At 43.1% G+C, this 19,732-nt stretch overlaps 4 protein-coding genes across 9 annotated transcripts; 2 read left to right on the forward strand and 2 right to left on the reverse strand.

The window, feature by feature from the left end:
• Positions 1–1,832: 1,832 nt before the first annotated feature.
• Positions 1,833–6,108, reverse strand: LOC104000755 (uncharacterized). Of its 3 annotated transcripts, none has more exons than XM_009422880.3 (6): positions 5,676–6,108; positions 5,359–5,491; positions 4,558–4,696; positions 4,153–4,189; positions 3,486–3,774; positions 1,833–3,113 (listed from the first exon to the last, which is right to left on the reverse strand). In XM_009422880.3, exons 1-6 carry the CDS (start codon positions 5,856–5,858, stop codon positions 3,001–3,003), a joined length of 894 nt encoding a protein of 297 aa, XP_009421155.2. In that variant the 5' UTR covers positions 5,859–6,108; the 3' UTR covers positions 1,833–3,000. The 3 variants fall into 3 exon arrangements, with proteins under 3 accessions (XP_009421155.2, XP_009421154.2, XP_064942566.1); XM_009422879.3 differs by having other exon boundaries at positions 3,486–3,786; XM_065086494.1 differs by having other exon boundaries at positions 1,833–3,133; positions 3,486–3,786.
• Positions 6,109–10,229: 4,121 nt separating this feature from the next.
• Positions 10,230–12,385, forward strand: LOC135595500 (protein BYPASS1-LIKE-like). 4 transcript variants are annotated; one of them, XM_065086499.1, is made up of 2 exons: positions 10,230–10,368; positions 10,506–12,385. In XM_065086499.1, exon 2 carries the CDS (start codon positions 11,364–11,366, stop codon positions 12,363–12,365), a length of 1,002 nt encoding a protein of 333 aa, XP_064942571.1. In that variant the 5' UTR covers positions 10,230–10,368; positions 10,506–11,363; the 3' UTR covers positions 12,366–12,385. The 4 variants fall into 4 exon arrangements, with proteins under 4 accessions (XP_064942571.1, XP_064942567.1, XP_064942569.1 ...); XM_065086495.1 differs by having other exon boundaries at positions 10,240–10,374; positions 10,488–12,385; XM_065086497.1 differs by having other exon boundaries at positions 10,240–10,374.
• Positions 12,386–12,696: 311 nt separating this feature from the next.
• LOC135586080 (probable protein phosphatase 2C 74) lies at positions 12,697–15,298 on the reverse strand. Its single transcript, XM_065085487.1, has 5 exons — positions 14,459–15,298; positions 14,072–14,245; positions 13,656–13,826; positions 13,363–13,542; positions 12,697–13,270 (listed from the first exon to the last, which is right to left on the reverse strand). Exons 1-5 carry the CDS (start codon positions 15,080–15,082, stop codon positions 13,115–13,117), a joined length of 1,305 nt encoding a protein of 434 aa, XP_064941559.1. The 5' UTR covers positions 15,083–15,298; the 3' UTR covers positions 12,697–13,114.
• Positions 15,299–16,326: 1,028 nt separating this feature from the next.
• On the forward strand, positions 16,327–19,376 carry LOC135595501 (uncharacterized). The gene is made up of 5 exons (XM_065086500.1): positions 16,327–16,745; positions 17,783–17,897; positions 17,979–18,060; positions 18,608–18,659; positions 19,145–19,376. Exons 1-5 carry the CDS (start codon positions 16,389–16,391, stop codon positions 19,205–19,207), a joined length of 669 nt encoding a protein of 222 aa, XP_064942572.1. The 5' UTR covers positions 16,327–16,388; the 3' UTR covers positions 19,208–19,376.
• Positions 19,377–19,732: the final 356 nt, after the last annotated feature.

The following is a 19,732-nucleotide window of genomic DNA, read 5'->3' on the forward strand; positions in this document are numbered from 1 at the left end:
GTAATTGAATCTAGGCAGCAACATATGCTGCAGAGAGGAGCATGAAATGACTAGTCTCAATGAGTGTGTCATGGAACACCATATCAGCCTCAAACTATTTGGTTCTTCTCTGCAGAAGATGATGTCTATAATCTATCCTAAGCTTTCATCATCATCATCTCCTCATCCACTTGGAATGGCACACAGAAGGCCTTAATCACCACTGGATTATAAGGCAGCTTAGACAGATAGATGTTGGTGAGTTCAGAGGTCCACATTGGATTAAACTAGGTGCAATGATAGCTCCCAAATAGGCTTTGGGAAAAGATGAGCCATTTTAATCCTCAAGTATACAAAGGAAGCAATAAGATGCCAAGGGTCCTGGAGCTCAAACATGTCAGTGCTTCTCCATCTTGCTTCCTTTGACTAATATGTATGTGTAGTCCTACTTTTTATGCAGCAATAAGGAACCTATTACTTTTCACCAAAAAACCTTTAGAAATATGACATAAATCCAATTTGTTTCACTCAATTTAGCTCAAAATAGTGCAAAAATCTTTTCCAGATCTAGTTAAGAAAAGAAAGGAATCATCCTTAAATATAAAGTCCAATGGGTAGAAAGAAGAATAAACTTTACTTCAATGAACCATTGAACTTGGAGAAAAGTGTAAAAGAAGTTGGGGGCAAGCTTTTTTAAAGGCACAATGTTGGTTGATAAAGCACAAATAAGCCAAGGAGACAACTGAATCCAGTAAAGTTATTTCGTCTCATATCAGCTGAAGAACACAATGCTTGGTGGACTGTTCTGGCTTATGATTCTTTTCGCTAATGTGTTTTGAAGCTTAAATATCACATAGATCATGAAAAGTGTAGGAGATATGAAGTAGCTGAAAATTACATGAATGAAGAATAACAAAGCATCATTTCTAACAATTATAGAATACAACTATAGATCTTGTTTCAGTGACATTAACCTATTTGGACCTCCCACCACAGCCAGTATAATATGAATGTAGGATCTAACATTAGCTTTGCAACTAATAAGTCACATACTTCCTCTGTTCTTGATCAATAAGCCACATTTTTCTGATGCAAATAGACTTGTCTTCACAAATAGCTCACATTTAAGTTAGGTCATACACATTTTTGAAGTCTTGCACTAAGACATCATATATTTAAAATGTTTGAACATGTTATTCAAGTCATCATGGTGGTTTTTCATGATTTCCTCTATGATTCAGAGAAGTAAAATTCTTCTGTGGTTTGAGAGTCACATAGTCCTATATGATTCAGAGAATTAAAAGAAGAGTCAGGATAGAAGAATTAGGTAGAATTGAAGAGAATATTTACAGCCAAAAGGGTTCACTTAGGATGCTTGATGTTTCTTTCTCATAAGATATAGCATGCATTTAGATAATTTGAATCTGATAAATATATGAAATAACCGACATAATCCGTATCAAAACAAATGCAACAAGAATGCATGATTGTCCTTTTAAAGCAACTGGATCAAATAGATAATGAAACATATGGAACTCTAGATGAGTGAGAATGTCAAAATGAACTTTAGAGAATAATCTCTTTAGTAAAACAGGGTGATCAATGAAGAAATAGCCACCAGTCATGAGTCATCAAATCCAAGCCAAACAGAATTTATATCACAATGTAATCTCTTTAATCTCATCCCTTTTTTTTTTTTTTTTCTTTTATGGACAGTAAAATTACATGTGCCCAATCAACAGCTTATGTGCCATCTTATATAAACTAAATTATGATCAATCACAAAACTTCTTGATGTATAAAAAACATAGCAACAATTTCATGGAGACCAATCATAATTGTAAAGCAGCTACTGAAAAGAAAATTAGAGAAGTGCATTGTCTGGTGATGCAAAATGTAGAAGGATATCAGATACTGCTAAAGTATGATGCCTAGCTAGTTATTACAAGATCCAGTTCTTAGTACATAGCATATAGAAATAGAAGTCTCTGGTCTCTCTGAACATAAACAGCATAAGCGAAATAGCAGCAATAATAACAGAAGTCTTTCCAAATTTAAACTGCATGAGAGAGAGAGAGAGAGAGGAGGCTCTTGGACCTAACCATGGTGGTGTTGAAGCTGCAGTGTCATGGAAGAGGAACCCATGAGACCAAAAATATATCTCCAGGGTGTCCATTGGGTGGTAAACACTAAACTTAAATTCCTATGGGTGGTCAGAACTCCATAGCCATGTATGGAGCTCATACTGTTAGTTAGGGACAGGAGGCAGCAGAGCTAGATGCCAAAAACAAACACTAGCTCTCCTCTACACCTCCCTGGCTTGGGGCTAAAACTCCCCCTGGAGCCTAGCCACAAATGTACACACAAAGGCTACTCAACAGATAAGAGGGGTTAGTGAAATCAGCTTGCCTTTCCCCAGGCAAGGTGAATGGTTGTGATTACACTGAATTCTTACATGATGTTTAACTGGTAAAGTTGACATTATAGGGTTGATCAGATTCTCTCAGTCTTCACAGACAGTCAAGGTCATGGAAGACTTGAATTAAGATAAGGATCAGGGCATGCCTTACCCTACTACTTGACCAAATGCACCTCTACAACAGAGTAAGAATGTTAATTAAGCCCAACTCAGGCTGACACGGAAAAAGAAAGACCAGATTATGAGTAGTAAGACTTAGCTTTGTGTTAGCTAAGAGCCCTCCCAAGGACACTTAAGTTTGATGGATCGATGCGCCTGGCTCATGAGGAGCCAAATTAAACTTGGTACCGCCTTTCCTCGTCTTTGAAGGCATCACCCTACCTGTGGGTGCATCCAGATGCTTCAAGCCCATCCCAGGGATAAAGCAGAAGGAACTGCACAGTTACCACGGCATCAGTTGATGGATTCGGAGTGCTCCTCCGATCCCGAGACTGACTCGGTCTACAAAAGACCTTGGGGTGTCAACTTAGGCTTATGTTAGAGCAGATGGACAAACTTACAGACACACAGTGAGAACAAGGATGAGTGAAGAAGAACCATGGTTAGGCCAAGGGTTGCTCCGGTGCGGAAGGTGCAGCAAAGTGAGCAGGAATGAGTCTGTAGGGATGGGCTGTTGGACTCGGCAGGCTTGGAGATGTCACAGCCATAGTCATGCCTGTTTTAGAGCAAAAGACACTGTTAAAGATATTAGTACCCCAAATTGCAGATACAATGGCCTCAACCAGCAGAAAGATAATACAAGTGCATAAAGGAAAAAAGAAATCTTAGATCTAACACATTTTTAGTTAATGACAAAGAATAATCATGTAATTAGGAACGCTATTAATTATCTTTAACAGGTTGCCCTTCCTGAGATGTAATCATATGGCACTTCCAATCTCTAAAGAACGTGTTCGATCTTAACCTATTACATATCTACAATCTTCTATAGCGAATGTATTGTTACTAAGTAGGTTTCCGCCATTATCAAACTTTATCTGATCTCAAGGAAAAGAAAAGATGGGAGAAATGGAAGATCTCAACGAACCTGCTTGTGCTGTGGGGGTCGGAGCCAGGGACATGGGTCCTCCGTAGAGTTGAGCTGCGAAGCCTGTCACCCCGGCCGTGGTGGTCACCGCAGAGTACTGGAGCATCGGAGGGTACTGCAGGCCATATCCTTGACCCTGAGCGTAAGCAGCCGCGCCTCCGCCGCCGCCGCCGCCCTGGCCAAACTGGAAGTATGGGTAGTAGCCGGTGGTTCCGGCTACCACCCCGTTTGCTGCCCCTCCGTAGAGTGGATACTGAGAAGCTGCTCCACCGTACATGTTGTAGTAGCTCTGGTAATCAGACTAAAATGTAGTGAGGAGTCAGTAAGTGCATGCGCCAAATAATTTGCTTGGTGGTCATCGAAAAGCTATTCCATTGTAATGTCGATTCATGTTTCCCTCCAACTTGTTTATTGCGCCAAGGAAGGAATCCTATTTCTGTATTAAGCTCTGTGACTGGCTATTTAACTAGCAAAAGAAAAGCTTGAGGGGACAAAAAAACATGTTATTGCAGGTGAAGGTTCTGAGAAACCGGCATTGGCTAAATCCATGTCAGAAAAGAAACATGCATGCAACAGTACTAAAAGAGATGTGAGAACTTTATATCTCTCTCTCTCTCTATCTTTTGCGTCAAAACAATGCAGGTAGAAGAGAGCAAGCGGGACATACCGTAGCGTAGTTGTACTCTGCGGAATAGGGTGAGAACCTGAAATTGCAGGTGGAAAGCTACAAGTTAGAGAGACGTACATGGAAGTTATCTATGAAGAAAGAATCTTCATGCACGTCGACAACGTGACAACGATGACGACGAGAAGATGTGCGTATGTGTATGTTTGTGTGTGTGTGTGTGTGTGTGTGAGAGAGAGAGAGAGAGAGAGAGAGGAAGAGTGACACTGCTTTGATTTGAAGCACCCATCCATGTACACGGATCAAGGCAGTATCGTGCGTGGTGAGAGAGCAGGCCACCATGATCGTCTGTGAGAGAGGGGGGGGGGGGATGCCTTTACGGGCAAGCGTACATGCACATGCTGGCATCTGACCCTCACAATGTGTGTCGCCTTCTTTACAGCTTACCCGTAGACATAATAAGGAAGCCCTTGTTGGATGGCATAATGAGGGAAGGTGGCAGCTGCAGGCGAAGGAAAAGCAGTTCCCACCCCACCTTGAAGGCCTGCCTGAAAAGATTTCATAACCCTAAAGTTCCTGCTCCCTCCTGTAAGATATAAAAGACAGTGTTATCATCCCCATCAACCTCAGTCAAACTACTGTAGCTGTCACCTCAGTGACTGTCTGCTCCACTGTGGGGAATCCAAGGTAGCAATGCCATGGAAACATGCCTGAGCACTTAAACCAGTTGAGAAAGACACACACACACACACAAACTACAAGAAGTAATGACTTAGCCTTAATGAAATGAGCAGCATTGTTTCCTAGGATAACTGATATGATTGTCTCTTCAGCTTCTCTCAATACCCTTAATATCTTTAGAAAACCTCACTGTTCTTTCTCCTTTTACCTTTTGTGATGCTACACCATAAGTTTAAGAATAATAACATAGGGTTCCAGCTCATAATGCCAGCATATTTAGTGGTAGAATGAATTAATTATGATCCGGAAAAGAATATTTGACGTTATGCAATCCATTAAACAACAAGAATGTGTGTGTGAGAGAGAGGAGAGACTAGTTAAAATATGATAAGAGATGAGAGTACAAGAAGCAAATTGAATATTAATAGGTGCAAAGCCTACTTTTTATCACCCATATCACGAGTTCTTGGCATCACAAAAAAGCATGAAATGAAGCATAATTAAGAACCTTGGACAAGCAAATTAATTACAAGAAAGAAGCATAATTAATGATAAAGATTTGTTTACCATGAAGAAGAGTTGGAGGTTTAGATCTGTGAACCCCCAAGGAGGCGAGGTTGCAATTAGCCCTCCTTCCGTCGATCACCGGAGAGGGATCCACGCAAGCTCTCATCGCAGCTTCCGGCTCGCGAAATGTGACCTTGGATGAAAGATGAACGCAGTGAGGAATCTAATCAAGAGATCTAAGATCCTGATTCTTTGATAGGATTCCAATCTCTAGATTTTCCTTCTATCCATGTATGTAGTCGTGTTTGCAGTCACCGTTGTGTGTTCCCAACCAAGGAATCAATGGAGGAAAGGAAAAGTGAGGAAGAAAGACTTACAAATCCATAGCCTTTGGATCTTCCTGTGTTCTTATCGGTGATGACCACAGCTTCTAGGATCTCCCCAAACTGCTCAAAGTATTTCCTCATGGTGTCTCTCTGGGTCTCCCAAGCAAGCCCCCCAACAAAGACCTTGGTGTAAGTGGTGTCTCCAAATTGGCCTGCAACGTTAGCCGGAGTCATCTTCCTCCTCCTCCTCAGATCCGTCGCTCCTCCTCCTCCTCTCAGCCCCTCCTCCAGAGGAGGTCCTAGCCAGCAAGTGATCTAGATGTGACGAGTAAAACGATCAGCCCACCAAATTTAGAGGAGCTTGTCAAGGCGTTATATGTGAGTTTGGTTAGGGCTAGGGAATTGAGAAGGGGAGAGTTGAGAAGAGAGGAAAGAGAGAAAGGGAGGGAGGGAAGAAAAAGCTAAAGGGAGGAAAGGGAAAGACTACAAGCAGTAGGACCTATTGCATTATATACTCTCCTTAAAGCACTGCTGTTGCCGTTCATGATAGTCGTGTTATGGGCCTCACCTTCTTGATGAATAAAGATAACACTGCAAGGCACTGGTTGTGATTGAATTGACCAATCTACCTCCGATCCTTGAAGGGATTTACCATGTGGAAAGGGAAGCACCAGACCTGGAAGGAGAGGCAAGAACGGAACGGGAGACATGCGGGAACAGTTGGTGATTGGTCCAAGCATACAGGAAGCAGAAGCCAAACTCATGATCTGGACGAACCTTATGTCTGTGCTTTTCCGCTGGTTCTCTACAAAAGATTAAAGAAACCTATGTTAAAGAGAGGCTCGGCTAGCAATCAATTTAGGTAGGTAGAATCATTTGCATGATTTCCACGTTACAGCATACTCATTCAAAGAGCTTTCTGTACCCAATTCCTCGGCTCATTTGGCATCGGATCGAACCCCTGTCTTCCCAATTAAAATCTCGACATAACGTAAAGCCTCGATTAACTAACTCAATCCCATGCATTGATGCCTTCCTACTTAATTAGACGCATCAGAATCTCACATTCCATTGTTCTGTAGCCTTCCTGCATAAAGTAAGACAGCTTTATCGTGTCCTAAAGGGAAGAACGTTAGGTGCGGACGTTGATTGGGTTAGCGGTGACGAGGCGTAGATTAGTTTTTGTCGGATAGCGGATTCGGACCGGGTCGAACCGGTCGGGATGTAACTGATGGACCGGCCTCGTTGTTCCGATTTGGAGACATCGTCCCTGTGGGCGGACGTGATTCTGGCACGTGGGTCCGCCGATCGAGACCGTGGAATCTGCACCTCTGTACTCGTACCACTGTGTCAGATCGATTTTGACCTGGTTGACCACGATTCCTTGGGACGCTAATCGAGATGATTCGGCATCCACTCATGCAATTACATGCGCATTATGCGTGATTACGGCTTGCTAATGACTTGAGTTATCCATTTCGCTCCAACCAATGCCGTCCGATATTAATTAACCCAATCATTAAATCGTTGTACCGAGCTTACTCTGGACACCATTGTTTTCGCAGCCATCATTAACACACATAAAAAATAGTAATCGATTACTTTTAGTCCCATTATTGTGTAACATTATTATGATCACAATTGTAGTGAAATTATTGGTCTGTGTCTTTTCTTTTTCTCTATAATTGACACGAGTTTACCTCGAGAATTAGATACACATAATTGTAGGAGACTTCTGGCAACTTTATACACTGCAAAACTCAATTGATGCAAAAAAATCAACAGTGTAAATTGAGTTTATATAACTTTGATATAGAGCTCGAAATCTTATTATTTTAATAAAAAAAATCAATGCAATGATCTCTCTTCGATTTATATATGCGTATAGAAAAAGTTATTTTCTGCACATATATATCTCATCTTCTTAAAATTCGGAATCAATAAGATTATATTAAACCTATTTAAAGTCTAAAAAAGAATTAAAATGCTGTGACGTGCATGTACTCAGTCTTCATGGGGTCTTTGTGCAGCGACATGACATTAAACCCCTTCAAATGTATTTTTTAATGGAGCCAAGATAACAATAATATTAAGGCTATTTTAGGTATTTTATATATGGATATGATCCCTATTTCCCACCTCTAATCACCACTGATGACTCCCAAGTTGGTACGCGTGCGTAATCATGAGGATCACCAACTATTAAGATTGGTTGCACGAATCTTGGTACTGACCATGGTGGTATATAATACTTGATTATATCCTCAAGTGTTTTGAAGGTTAATCTTTTTTCCATTTAAGATGGCAAGAAAAATTGTTATTATTTTGCAATCGGTTTAATGATTTGCGTTAAAAAAAGGCTCCTTAGGCTGAAAATTAAAACATAATTAACAAATAATCGTGGTAATAAATCGCCTGACAACACACAACTATGCGGATTCTACTTCCCTTTTTCCTCTTCGCCACAGCTGTCTTCAGCTACGGCTTTGACCGAGAAAAGCTGACGACAAGAACTTGGGACGAGAGCAACATCAACGTGGCCTCCTGCAACCACAGTGGTTCCCCGCTTGAGCGTTCATGCTGCCGGCCATGCCTCTCTCTCTCATCAACGTGGCCTCCTCCAACCACAGTGGCTCCCCACTTGAGCTTCCATGCCGCCGGCCATGCCTCTCTCTCTCTCTCTACGTATATCATCAAATGGTGCAAGGCTTCGAGCTTGCGAACTCGAGACGCCAACTCAGATGACCTGGATTTCTCGTGCACTTGAATTTTATATTTGTCTATAATGAGAACCTCCCCAAAATATTTTCTGTTTTGTTGTCAACTCACATCCCATCTCTGGTGAAGTAAATGGATTGTTGATGAGCTATCGTTGTTCTTCGTCGACCATAACATCAACGATTAGTTTGATGGTGGTAAAAGATCCAACTTTCCTGTGTCTTAGCGATGCAAATCCTCATAGGCCTCCAGATCAAGGCTTATGAATACATTATGAAATCAAAGAGATTAATGAAACTAATATTTACATAGTATGAACTAGATAATTAAAGTAAAGAGGGACATTAGGAGGAGTTTTAGGTGATCATGAAGTATTAATTAGATTGTATAAAATATTTTATAAGATACTTACTAAATCAATGATCTTTAAACAGGTAGGAGAATCATCCAAGACTGTGGTACAAACACTGCGGATCACCATGCTTACAATCACAGCAACCAGAATAAAGATGGATACATCTGTTCGATTACATCATGTTTGTCATACCTGACTGCATGAAGCATCGCAATCTGGAATCGTAGAGAAGACAAAGAATGGTACAAGCGGTATCTCTCATTCCTTCCTGCCTTCTCCTGTGGTGGCAACTGGGAGAGCACAGAAAAGAACAAACATGATAGGAAACGAACAACTTGAGTTGTCTGCATATACTCTCACAAAGACAAATGGATACACGTCGAACGTGAAGAACAAAATAACTCAGTAACGACAGCTTAGCTACCCATCAAATCAACAATGTTGCTGACAAAAACAACTCAATACCATATCTGTGAGCGCATTTTTGTCTCATCAACTGGAAAAGAAACAAGTCTAGTCATGACGAACGGCGCAGAAGAAGCCTTACACCCCACCAAAATACCAGCAGATTGAATTTTCAGGGCGCGGACGCTTTATTACAGCCCAAGCAACCTACTTAATTACTTGAAGTTTATCAAACAGCAACCTCAAATTATTATTAGTTATGTGCCAATGATTGTTGTGTCCAGTGAGCTCTCGTTAGATGTTCAACATCTAACGAGAGCTCACTGGTGCAGTGAAACAGGTGGGAGAAAAAAGCCTAATATATACACATGCGAAGTGACCAAGAGGGTAGGGTGTCTTCCAAGGTTAAGTTTCCAGTCACTTGTGTTCCAACGAAAAGGGTTGCTAACAGCACCTTCGTCGAAGCAAAGTGGTGCCCATGATGCTTCTTTGCTTTTGGGTTATGACCTTAGACTTCGGCCACTGGCTTGTGTGTGCAATCTGGGCCCTGATCAGTTTGACTCGCTCAGGCTTGTCCTGCAATGGTTATCATGTGGTTGCATCTCTGATGCTTTGTGGTTATGGTAATCCTTTTCTCTTTGGCTAATCTTAAGCAGTGAAGACCACCGAACAAGTGGTGGCGAGAATCGGGCTTTTGTCAGTGTGTAGCACCACATTTATCTTACAGCATGTATATGCCACTGCCTTGTTTAATTAAGTCGCTTTAGTTGGGTGTCCATTGTGTTTTAGTACTTCCCTCCTTATGTTCCCATGCCATTATTCTGTCACATTGGACCTGAATCAGGCCGGAGTGATTTGGATCACCGGCATCCCCCCCACAGATTCTGCTATCCCGTTTCTATCGATAGTCTCAAAGCAAACACCAGAGAACAACATCTCATAGAGATGATTAATCATAGTACTACTGCACGTACATGATGGCTTTGGTCTCGTTCATGCCAGTAGCCCATGTGGCCGAGCGAGTACTACTAGCACACGTACATCACCCCTTGCACTCTATCTGCATGTGGGTGGCGTTCAAACCCTTGAAGAGGTCTGCAACGTAGATTCTCCTTCCCACCTCCTCTCTTACATGGTCGGGGGGATGAGTTGTATTGTTCGGCTAGCAGCAGCAAAGCCCTGCGCGTCAATCGGAGAGCCGCCTCCTTAATTGTCCTTCCCCTGTCAGGCGTCAGCAGACAACATGCCATCAGAAGAGCTGGGAAGGTGGTAGTAAGTCTTCCAGTTTGAGGAGATTAAAAGTCTAATCCTTTATTTCCTATTGATCACCTACCCGGCTTACGAATTGAATCGGACAGGCTTCTGTAACCTGGGTTGTTCATCAGGGACATTTGGTGGTGCAGATTTCTTCCAAGTTCAGGAAAGACTCTGCTGTGACCCTCATGAATAGGTTCAAACAAGACCCTGTGTTCACCATTATACCTGCGTAGCAGCTGGAGCTCATGGCCTCTGTTTAGAGATGTCTTCCCACCATTCAGCATCATGCCAGCACCATGAATTCCCATATGGAAGGCAACAGACAGAGGCCTAATGGTTAATTGCACGCAACGTGGAATAATTCTCCCCATTGCTCTCTGTCGGAAGGTCACTCCTCTGCTCTCCAATCCCAAGGCAAACCCATAATAGAATAAGATCATCGAGCAACGAGCAGAGTCTACGGGTGAGTCCTGTTTATGTTGAATGTCTTTAGAGTATCTTGAGGTTGGATGATTATTTCTCAGGTTGATGGGAAAATTAGAACTATCCACCAGTGTATCGTTCTTGATTACTTGTTCATGAATAGAGTATTTTGATCCAAACAAGCCTTGATGATATCTTAAATCATTTGAGCAAAAAGAGTAGATTGCAGATGGATTTTACTCACATTGATCTGCATGTGCTGCGTGAGACGTGGCCGCACTGCCTTTTGCTCCACCAATAAACAAGTCGCAAAATCGAACCTTTCATGGAGCCCTGCCGCCGAAACGTATTGCTTCCGATCTCTCCCGCATCCCTTCAGTTTGTGGCTTCCCTCCATTGGAACAGCAACGCAGGACAGCCTTGCTTCTCAGCTTACGTGGTCTTTAATCTATTGCAGACAGCATCCGACTCAATTATTGAGTCGACAGCACCCTAACTCATCTCTTTGGCTGGTCTTTCCCTGTCCCAACATATATACCGCCGCTCCTGAGTCCTCCACTCTTCCGTAGAGTACATCAGCCATGAGGCCTTCTTCCCTTCTGCGCACCTTGTCACTTAAGTTGATCTCCTCCAAGCTCTCGCCCTCCCCTGTCGCTCCGTGGCCACCCGTTCGCACCCCCTTCGACCGATGGATCGCGGCGGAGCTCGACGAGCTCCGATTCCCCGCCTTCAGCAGGAAGACGAGCGCTCAGTGGCTGTCCAAGGCCTTGGACCTTGCGGTCGCAGCGCTAGAAATGATGGCCAGGTCTGAAGCACTCGCCGGCCCTCGTCTGAGTGCGGCCAACCGGAAGCTGGTCGAGGACTATCTCGAAGACGTGGTGGATTTGCTCGACGCGTGCAACGGCCTACGAGACAGGATGGAGGACATCAAGGAGTACACCAATTTGATCTCCACAGCCACGCATTACCTAGAAGGAGAGCACGAGCGAGGCGAGGGAGTCATCCGGCGAGCGACGGCGGCCCTAGCTGCATGCGAGGCGATGGAGAAGCGGTGCGCGGAGCTAAAGAAATGCGGCTCCAGCTTGCGCAAGCTGGGCGAGAGGATCGCTGCGCACGGCGCGCCGTCATGTGACGAAACGAGCACAAGTGCCGCCGCCGACGAGCTCCACGAGGCACTCAGCGGTTCTCGGGCTGTGGCGCTGCTGGTCATCGCCGCCACCGGTATCGCCCTTTCCTTCAGGACCCGAAGAGGGCTGCCCGTGGTTCACTCGAGCAAGACTGCGCCATGGGGAGCCAAGCTGCATGAGCTGCAGAAGGAAGTGAAGGAAGTGTTCGACGCGAGGAGAAGAGGTGGGCTTGTGGTGTTGGATGAGTTAGATGCTGCGGCTTCTTCTGCTCGGAGTTTGCGGGATGCCATCTCGCGACGAGATCGGAAGGAGCTAAGAGTCATTGTGGATTTGGCCAGGAGGAAATTTAGGGAGTCGGAAGAGAGGACGAGGCCCCTCGGAGAGAAGGTTGATGAGCTCTACAGGCAATTAATCAGCATCAGAGTGTCATTACTGGGGAAGCTCACAGAAACCTAATGAAAAGGAGGCTTTGCGATTCCAAGAACAGATGTAAATAATCACTGCGCAATTTTCACCTTCAATTTTGATACGAAGGATATTTTCTTGTTCGATTAAAAAAAGAAAAGAAAAAATAGTGCTATATATATATATATATATATATATATCATAAGCGATTGTTACTCTGATATCTTATTTATCACGATCAAACTCCTGTTCTACGAAAAGAATTCTCAGAAATAATTCGTTGACAATAAGTAATAGTAACTCAAAAAGTAGTCAAAGTTGACTCAGGATAACTCTGGACGAGTCTAACGATGACGACTTTGTTCTTCCATTAGCTTCGCCCGGCCTGGAACAGCCCCATATTACATTGCTCGCGGTAAGATTTATAAAATAAGAGATGAGTTATAATTCTTGGTTTTTCTTGAGGCAAATCCTACATAGCGCTTCATCAATCTGTTTGCTAGAGGAAGGACTTCACGGTCCAGAAAATATATGTAGACAAAATCTGAAGAACAACCCCTTAGAAGATGTATATCCACACAAGCACTGGCTTTCTCCATATCTTCTGCGTGTGTCTCCTAATTCTGCTCCTCAATATATGATCTTTTTTGCGTCTCAAGTTTGATCTTTCTTGATATCTCCGGTGAGCATAGCATCTGCAATGCGTTCCTTGGAGTGTCTCCAGATCATCTTCTCCATGTCATCTGTCGCCTTCAAGTTTAATCCATGAAAGAGTGATCCTCCACGTACGAAAGGTTTTACTAGCCACGTGAGTGCATAAATTTCTGGAGGTCGATCACCATGACTGTAATGTCATCCCTGTTGCCCTTATTGCTGGAGATTTCTATGAGCTCTTTGCAGGATTTCATGGAGGAACTGTGCTTAGAGACAACATCGACCGCCTCCTGGTTTGTAACCTAAGAAAATGAAAATGAGTTAGAGATGAACTGTTGAAGATTTGACTGCTAAGTACGAGACGCATTTGCAGCAAAGCAGTACTAAAGTATACTTTGTCCCACAACCCATCAGAGGCCAGTATTAGGGATTCACAATCCGTAGTGAGGTGGATTTTCCTGATCTCTGGCTCGGAAATTATCCATTCCTTCATGTTCATGTCGCCAATTGCTCTTGACACGGCTAGCGAGTCCTGCACTCTCCACATACCATTTCGGCATGTCACATAGCCCCCCTGTTAAGTGTAGAGTACTTACTGTAAGCTTCTAAGCTACAAGATCATGAGAGAGAGAGAGAGAGAGAGAGAGAGAGAGAGAGAGAGAGGAGGGAGGAAGAAGAAGAGCTTACAGAGTTTTCGATACGATTGCGCTCATCTTCTCTTCCGGCACGGTGGTCATCGGTGAGAGCATCTGCTACTCCCTTCCTGCTAATGACCACCCTGCAGTCGCCCACATTGGCCGCATGCAGTTCCCCATCTTTTAGCAACACAGTGACTGCACATGCTCCACTGCTCACACCCTACAAATGGAGGAAAACATACCGATCGTCAACATCATAAGCTAATTCGTATGTGGATGTCATCTGAATAATGACACAAATCTCATAAGCAATTAGATCGAAGAGTTTGAGATGATCTCTGGGTGTGCACGAAAGAATCGATGTCAAACAGATAGTCAAATACTTTCAAATCAAAAAGAGTTTGTCTGGTTAAGGGAGGGTTGAATGTCTCAAAGTGCTCTGCGCTTGCCAGTTGGGAGCCACACCTGACTTAGGAATTCTCTGTCCGTGGTCAAAAAGCCTTCTTTGATGGCCAGCTCCATTTGGTTCTCTTCCTTCTGTAGCTCTTCTAGAGCTGTTAAAATGTTCTTCCCGAGCTTCTCAGAGACGAAGTCCACAGCTGCACGTCCACCGTGTCCATCAAACACTCCAAAAAAGGCCTGGAGAAGAGTAAGACCAGCAGATTAATGCAAACATTATGGAAGGGAAGGCAATGAACAAATGATCAACACAGCATAAAGGAGCTTCATGAACGGAACATGATATGTTTTGTATCAACATAATGACAGAATTCATACTAATGAGATTCATGCCACTGCATTAAAATGCTCTTAAATGAACCAAGAAATGAGAAGCAACAAAATATGTAATACCTGCTTGTCGTCTCCATGGATGTTGGGTATGACCCCATACCCATCTTCCATCCTATGCCTCTGTCCTCTCCGACTGACCACGCAGTAAGCACTACCCTCGGCTTCCGATTCCGTTCGAACCCCATCCTGCTCCCCACCCACAACACTAAAAGCTGCATCAGCCGAAGGCTTCGGTATCACAATCCTCGCCGGTCTTCTTCTCGTCTTCGGTAGCGCACTCTCCACAACTCTCATCACCGGGGGATCGGACGTCTCCTCACGCTCTTTGTTCTCCTGCACCTTCTCTTCTTTCACGCCCACCTTGGAAAGAGGCAAGGCGTGTTCGACTACGGAATCTGGTTGTTTGCATTCGCTCGAGATCAAAACGACACCACCGTCGGTGCCGGAAACCAACAGCCCGGTAATCTCATCCTCAACGGGGTGGACCTTACGGTCGGAGGACACGTTGGGCCTCTTGTTGGCCGCAACGGGCAGCTCGGCCACCCTCTTCCACGAGAAAGCTGGAGCCGGGAAGGTGCGGCGAGGAGAACTGGAGCACGGAACGATGGAGAAGTACTTCCTGAGCACCTGGAGCAGGCGCCCACGAGAACACAAGGAGTACCGGAACTTATCTGGATCAACCATTGCTTTGGGCCTCTCCTCCACCCTCTCCCTCTCCCTCTCCCTCTCCCTCTCTCTCTCTCTACCTCTAGCTCGCGCTTCTCGTTATGGGATTTGATTGTGAAACGGGTTATAGTATCTATTCCATCCTGAGGTTCGAGGTCAAAGGTCTCCTATTCTTAAGGCTAATCGCCAGGTTTAGATGGACAAGGAGGTTGGGGAAACGAAGAGTCTTGTTGTTGTTGCTATGATTGGGTGGTGATGGTTGGAGAGGGGTGGAAAGCTTTATATGCAAAGGAATCGGTCGTACGCCGAAATTGACAGGATCAGCGATTCTTTAGGTATCCCGTTCAAACTAGTTCTAACCTAAACGAGTCAAATCAATCTGAATCATAGATCTATTTGATTAGGTTAATTAGTTTATAATTTTAAATAATATATATATAATAAATTTTATTAATTTGGGTGATATAATAGTATTTATAAAATTAAACTCATATTATTTGTAAAATTAAATATTTGAACAAGCTTAATTAATCGGTAAGAACCAGTTTAGAGCTTAGGATAGTGAATTCAAATCAGTTCAGTTTGATTTGAAGACTCCAATTGGATTTGCTATTTTATACTAATAATAATAATAATAATAATTATTATTATTATTATTATTATTATTATTGTTGTTGTTGTTGTTATTATTGATGCTGAAAAATTAGACCACTTTCATTTCCCACTGCTAACATGATCTACACGTAGAACAGCAGAACGCCTCCACCGGCGTCGGCCACCGACTAACGTGGAAACAGGCGCTACTGCGGAGGAGCGTTTCTACGGCTCGGCACGCAGAATCTGCTTCGGATCGGCGAGGACTTGGGGCTCCAGAAGACGAAATGTGCGGAGGAGAGTATGGCATGGCCATCGGAAGCAGCCTCATCGAGGCATGACGACATGGGAGGACCGTTGACCCCGGCCTCCCGCAGAGCCCATGTCGGAGACTCGGTCAACCCGTATGACGCGTTCTCTGCTGTTCTTGGCGGGAAGTCGTTTGAGAACGGTAGTAATCGAGCAGTCTAATTTTGCCTCACGGAATAAATCATGCGGGTTGGGCCACACGAACCGGTTGTGACGGACCGAGCCACACGGACTGAACCGGACGGAATCTTGAGGAAAAATCTATAAAAAAAAAAAAAGATTTCTTTTTTCGAAAAATCGTTCTTAATTTTATATATTATAATATTAAATAATTAAAATAATTTAGGTGTGTAAGGCATCGCCGAGAAGAGGGCATGTGTTGTTCATCGGTGCATACCGGTGGGAAGTTTGTCGCTCGAAGATGGTCGCCACCGCGCTCCATTTCGGAGCCATTCCGACTCTAATTCCCGTAAATAACCTAGCTAGGGTTTCCAAAGAGGGGCGAAGGGGACCCTCCACCACTCCGTCTTCGGCTGGTCCCCTATTTCGATCGGGTTGGAGGATTTCGCGAGCCCCGGCGACGGCCCCAATCATACGGGCTGCTGCCGAGGTGCAGACCACCGAGGATGCTCTTGTGAAAGTCTCGACGGCGGCCGATGTGGTGAGGGAGTTCTACGACGGGATTAATCGCCGGGATCTTTCAGCCGTGGAGCCGCTGATCTCAGAGGATTGTGTCTACGAGGATCTGGTCTTTCCCCGACCTTTTGTTGGACGCAAGGTAAGGCAAGAATTGTTAGACATGGTGAAATTAACCGTCAATCTGTAGGCTTTTGCATGACAAGTATGCCACTTATCATCGATAAGAAGAATGGTTTACTGCGATGGATTCATTACCCTCGAAGATGTCTCACCTTTGATTGTCGACTATTAAATGGAAATTAAAGACTTTTATTTAGAGATGACGTCGAAGAAGTCCACATAAAGGGTGTGGGCAATGAAACACATCTTTAATTTACATGAGGGCATCTTTATTCCATGAGATATCATATGAAGGAATCTGATCCCTGTTTTTATCTAGCAACACTCTACCTTTTCTTCTTTAGTTTTTTCCCCCTAGAAATATTTTATCTAATCCATCTCTTCTTTTTTTCCTCTGTTTCATTCTCTGTTTTCTATTAGATGGCTAAGATGCCCTTTATCATATTCTTGCAAAATCAAAAGGGCCGTGCTTTCTATTAGCCTCTCGGTACTCGTTTGTTTTAATTGACCACTTTATTGTAATGGGCCAAAGTTTTGTACTTATTAATGCCTTTATTTCCTGAGGAAGTTAACAAAAACCCTAGATAGTTAGGGGTGGAAGCTAATTTTTCTTTTGAGGTTGACTTTTGTTGTGATTGCATTCCTTGTGATATCTAATGCATTCTCTATGTTGTGGTAGCTGTTTCTCAACATTTTATGGACTATCTTACACAAGTTCCTCTTGCCTGCAGGGCTTCCTTAATTCTTTTTGAGCATGCTTACAACTCCTTGCTACTTTCTTCCCCACCTTTCTACAGTTTATTCAATTGTGGTGCAATGTCATATTAAAGCATGTTGCTTCGATGTTTGTACTTAATTTTTCATGTCTTTTAGAGTTTTGGTTAAATATTAAGCAATTAATTTAAAATTTTTAATGTCTGTTAGAAATATTGTGCTCATGTTGTGTTAAAAGGTTTACATTGCATATGCAGATTTAGATATGTGAACTCTAATTAGGTTGGATTATTGATACTTATTTATTGTAAATTTCTGATATATATCAGTATAATGATACAGGCTATTCTCGACTTCTTCAAAAAGTTCACAGAATCGGTCAGTGCTGACCTTCAGTTTGTTATCGATGACATATCTAACGAAGATTCATCGGCTGTTGGAGTTACATGGCACTTGGGTACGTCATAGTTAGTGTTAGTAACTGAAGAAGTTTGGGAAGCATCATATGCTATGTTAAGTGAATTTGTCACACGTGCAGAATGGCGGGGCAGGCCTTTCCCATTTAGCAAAGGGTGCAGCTTCTACAGTTTGCAGTTTCGGGAGGGCAAGAGACAGATAGTGTACGTCCCTTTCTGTAAGAATCAGTTATGCTTGAAAGTAGGATATGAGAAGCTAGAAGTAAGCTTCAACAGGAAGGTGCACTCAAATTAGGTATCTTCATGGTTCATAACATCAATGTATGAGAAGCTAGAAGTAAGATATGATGCAAATTGAATATAACATACATATCCAAGGCAACAGCTATTGCTTAACAAATTGCCTTATGCATTCTTTTATATTGCTTCAGTCTCCTTTTTAAGATTCACTATTAGAAGTATTTTCTGTTTTTCCCCTTTGCTATCTGTCAGACTAATGCAGAGACAGATAGTGTACGCCCCTTTCAGTAAGATTGCATGGTCATAACTAAGAATTATGGACTGACTATTTTTGTCCTTAATGGCTTGATCATAGTTTCTGGCTACCTAATATTTGTAATATACACACTGTGGCAACTAATAAAAGTTGGATGATATGATATTTTCATGCTATTGAATCATCATTCATGGATGTCTGCTTATAATTTGTCATGTTCTCTGACCAATTGCTTCTTTTTTATTCTAAATACAGCTATGGGAGAGATTGTGTGGAGCCTGCTGCCAAGCCTGGGGATTCAGCATTGGTATGGGCATATGCATCATACATTATGAATTTTTGCTTGAACTCTCTCAGTATTGCAGAGTATTAGTTTATTTCATGCATTAGTTGAATTGCGCCAGAATGAACTGTTAGCTTTTATAACTAGAATATGATAGTTGCATCGTGTTAATCTGTCATCAGCCTCTCCCTTTTTTATAGGTTTTCATGGTCCAGATGAAACAAAAGAAAGGAGGTCTGTTGCCAGTTGTGCTGGCCAGCCACCAAAATATGTTCTAACACTTTACTCCATAGTAACACTACTATGGTGGAGCATGAGGCAGGGATAAAGGTGGATGGTGAACCTTAAGATTCTTGCCAGTGCTCCATTTTGCATATTGCCTGAAATTTAAGCTGTGGACTGAACCAGTTAATCCATGAATAAGTCATGTGAAATCCTTGGATTTTCTATGACATGGTTCTCTTTTCATCATACCTTTAACAAATTCTCATGTCTATATCATCATGCAGGTAATTATCCAGGGAGTATCATGGATACTTAAGCAATTTCCACAACTTGCTGATTGGCTCTGATAAAGGTCTCCTCTTTCACCCTGGATATGTAAAATACAAATGTATGTAGAATGTGTATCTGAATATAGTCCCTTGTGCTCCATGTATTTGAAACTCTTAGCATATGTTTTGCACAGGCATGTTTCTTAGATTCACTTGATTATAACAAGGAAGTTTAATTGACTTTTTATCCGAGGAATCAATCACTACCTTTCAATGATATGGACATCTGTTCAGCAATTGCATTCTCGTAATCTACCACAATATTGTTTTAGCAACACCGTCTCCAAAAAAATTGAAAGGCGTCAAATGATTTATACTGTATCAGCTGATCACCGTTGTATGTGACACGGTCATCGTATAAACGAATGACTGAGCATCTCCACTACGCCGAGGCTCCGGCCGAAGCACCTACCGACGGCGGTGTTTTAGGGTGGTTCGGTGGGTACGGGCAACGAAACGGCGGCAGAGGTGGGAGTGGCGGCATAGTCACACAGGCCGTACCGGCAACGGTGGCCAGGCTGGCACCGGTTGCCGCAGTGGGTT

This window comes from Musa acuminata, chromosome BXJ1-10, assembly GCF_036884655.1.
Source record: "Musa acuminata AAA Group cultivar baxijiao chromosome BXJ1-10, Cavendish_Baxijiao_AAA, whole genome shotgun sequence".
NCBI lineage: Eukaryota > Viridiplantae > Streptophyta > Magnoliopsida > Zingiberales > Musaceae > Musa > Musa acuminata.

What these genes read in the sequence shown, in the direction of transcription:
- LOC135595500 (XM_065086499.1), top strand. Translation starts at nt 11,364, where the DNA reads ATGAGGCCTTCTTCCCTTCTGCGCACCTTGTCACTTAAGTTGATCTCC.
- LOC135595501 (XM_065086500.1), top strand. Translation starts at nt 16,389, where the DNA reads ATGGTCGCCACCGCGCTCCATTTCGGAGCCATTCCGACTCTAATTCCC. An exon ending in GACCTTTTGTTGGACGCAAG is followed by an intron (nt 16,746 to 17,782) that starts GTAAGGCAAGAA and finishes ATAATGATACAG; the next exon opens with GCTATTCTCGACTTCTTCAA. An exon ending in TGGAGTTACATGGCACTTGG is followed by an intron (nt 17,898 to 17,978) that starts GTACGTCATAGT and finishes TCACACGTGCAG; the next exon opens with AATGGCGGGGCAGGCCTTTC.
- LOC135586080 (XM_065085487.1), bottom strand. Translation starts at nt 15,082, where the DNA reads ATGGTTGATCCAGATAAGTTCCGGTACTCCTTGTGTTCTCGTGGGCGC. An exon ending in TCCATGGAGACGACAAGCAG is followed by an intron (nt 14,246 to 14,458) that starts GTATTACATATT and finishes ACTCTTCTCCAG; the next exon opens with GCCTTTTTTGGAGTGTTTGA. An exon ending in ACAGAGAATTCCTAAGTCAG is followed by an intron (nt 13,827 to 14,071) that starts GTGTGGCTCCCA and finishes CTCCATTTGTAG; the next exon opens with GGTGTGAGCAGTGGAGCATG.
- LOC104000755 (XM_009422879.3), bottom strand. Translation starts at nt 5,858, where the DNA reads ATGACTCCGGCTAACGTTGCAGGCCAATTTGGAGACACCACTTACACC. An exon ending in ACCTCCAACTCTTCTTCATG is followed by an intron (nt 4,697 to 5,358) that starts GTAAACAAATCT and finishes TATATCTTACAG; the next exon opens with GAGGGAGCAGGAACTTTAGG. An exon ending in CTTCCTTATTATGTCTACGG is followed by an intron (nt 4,190 to 4,557) that starts GTAAGCTGTAAA and finishes CTGCAATTTCAG; the next exon opens with GTTCTCACCCTATTCCGCAG.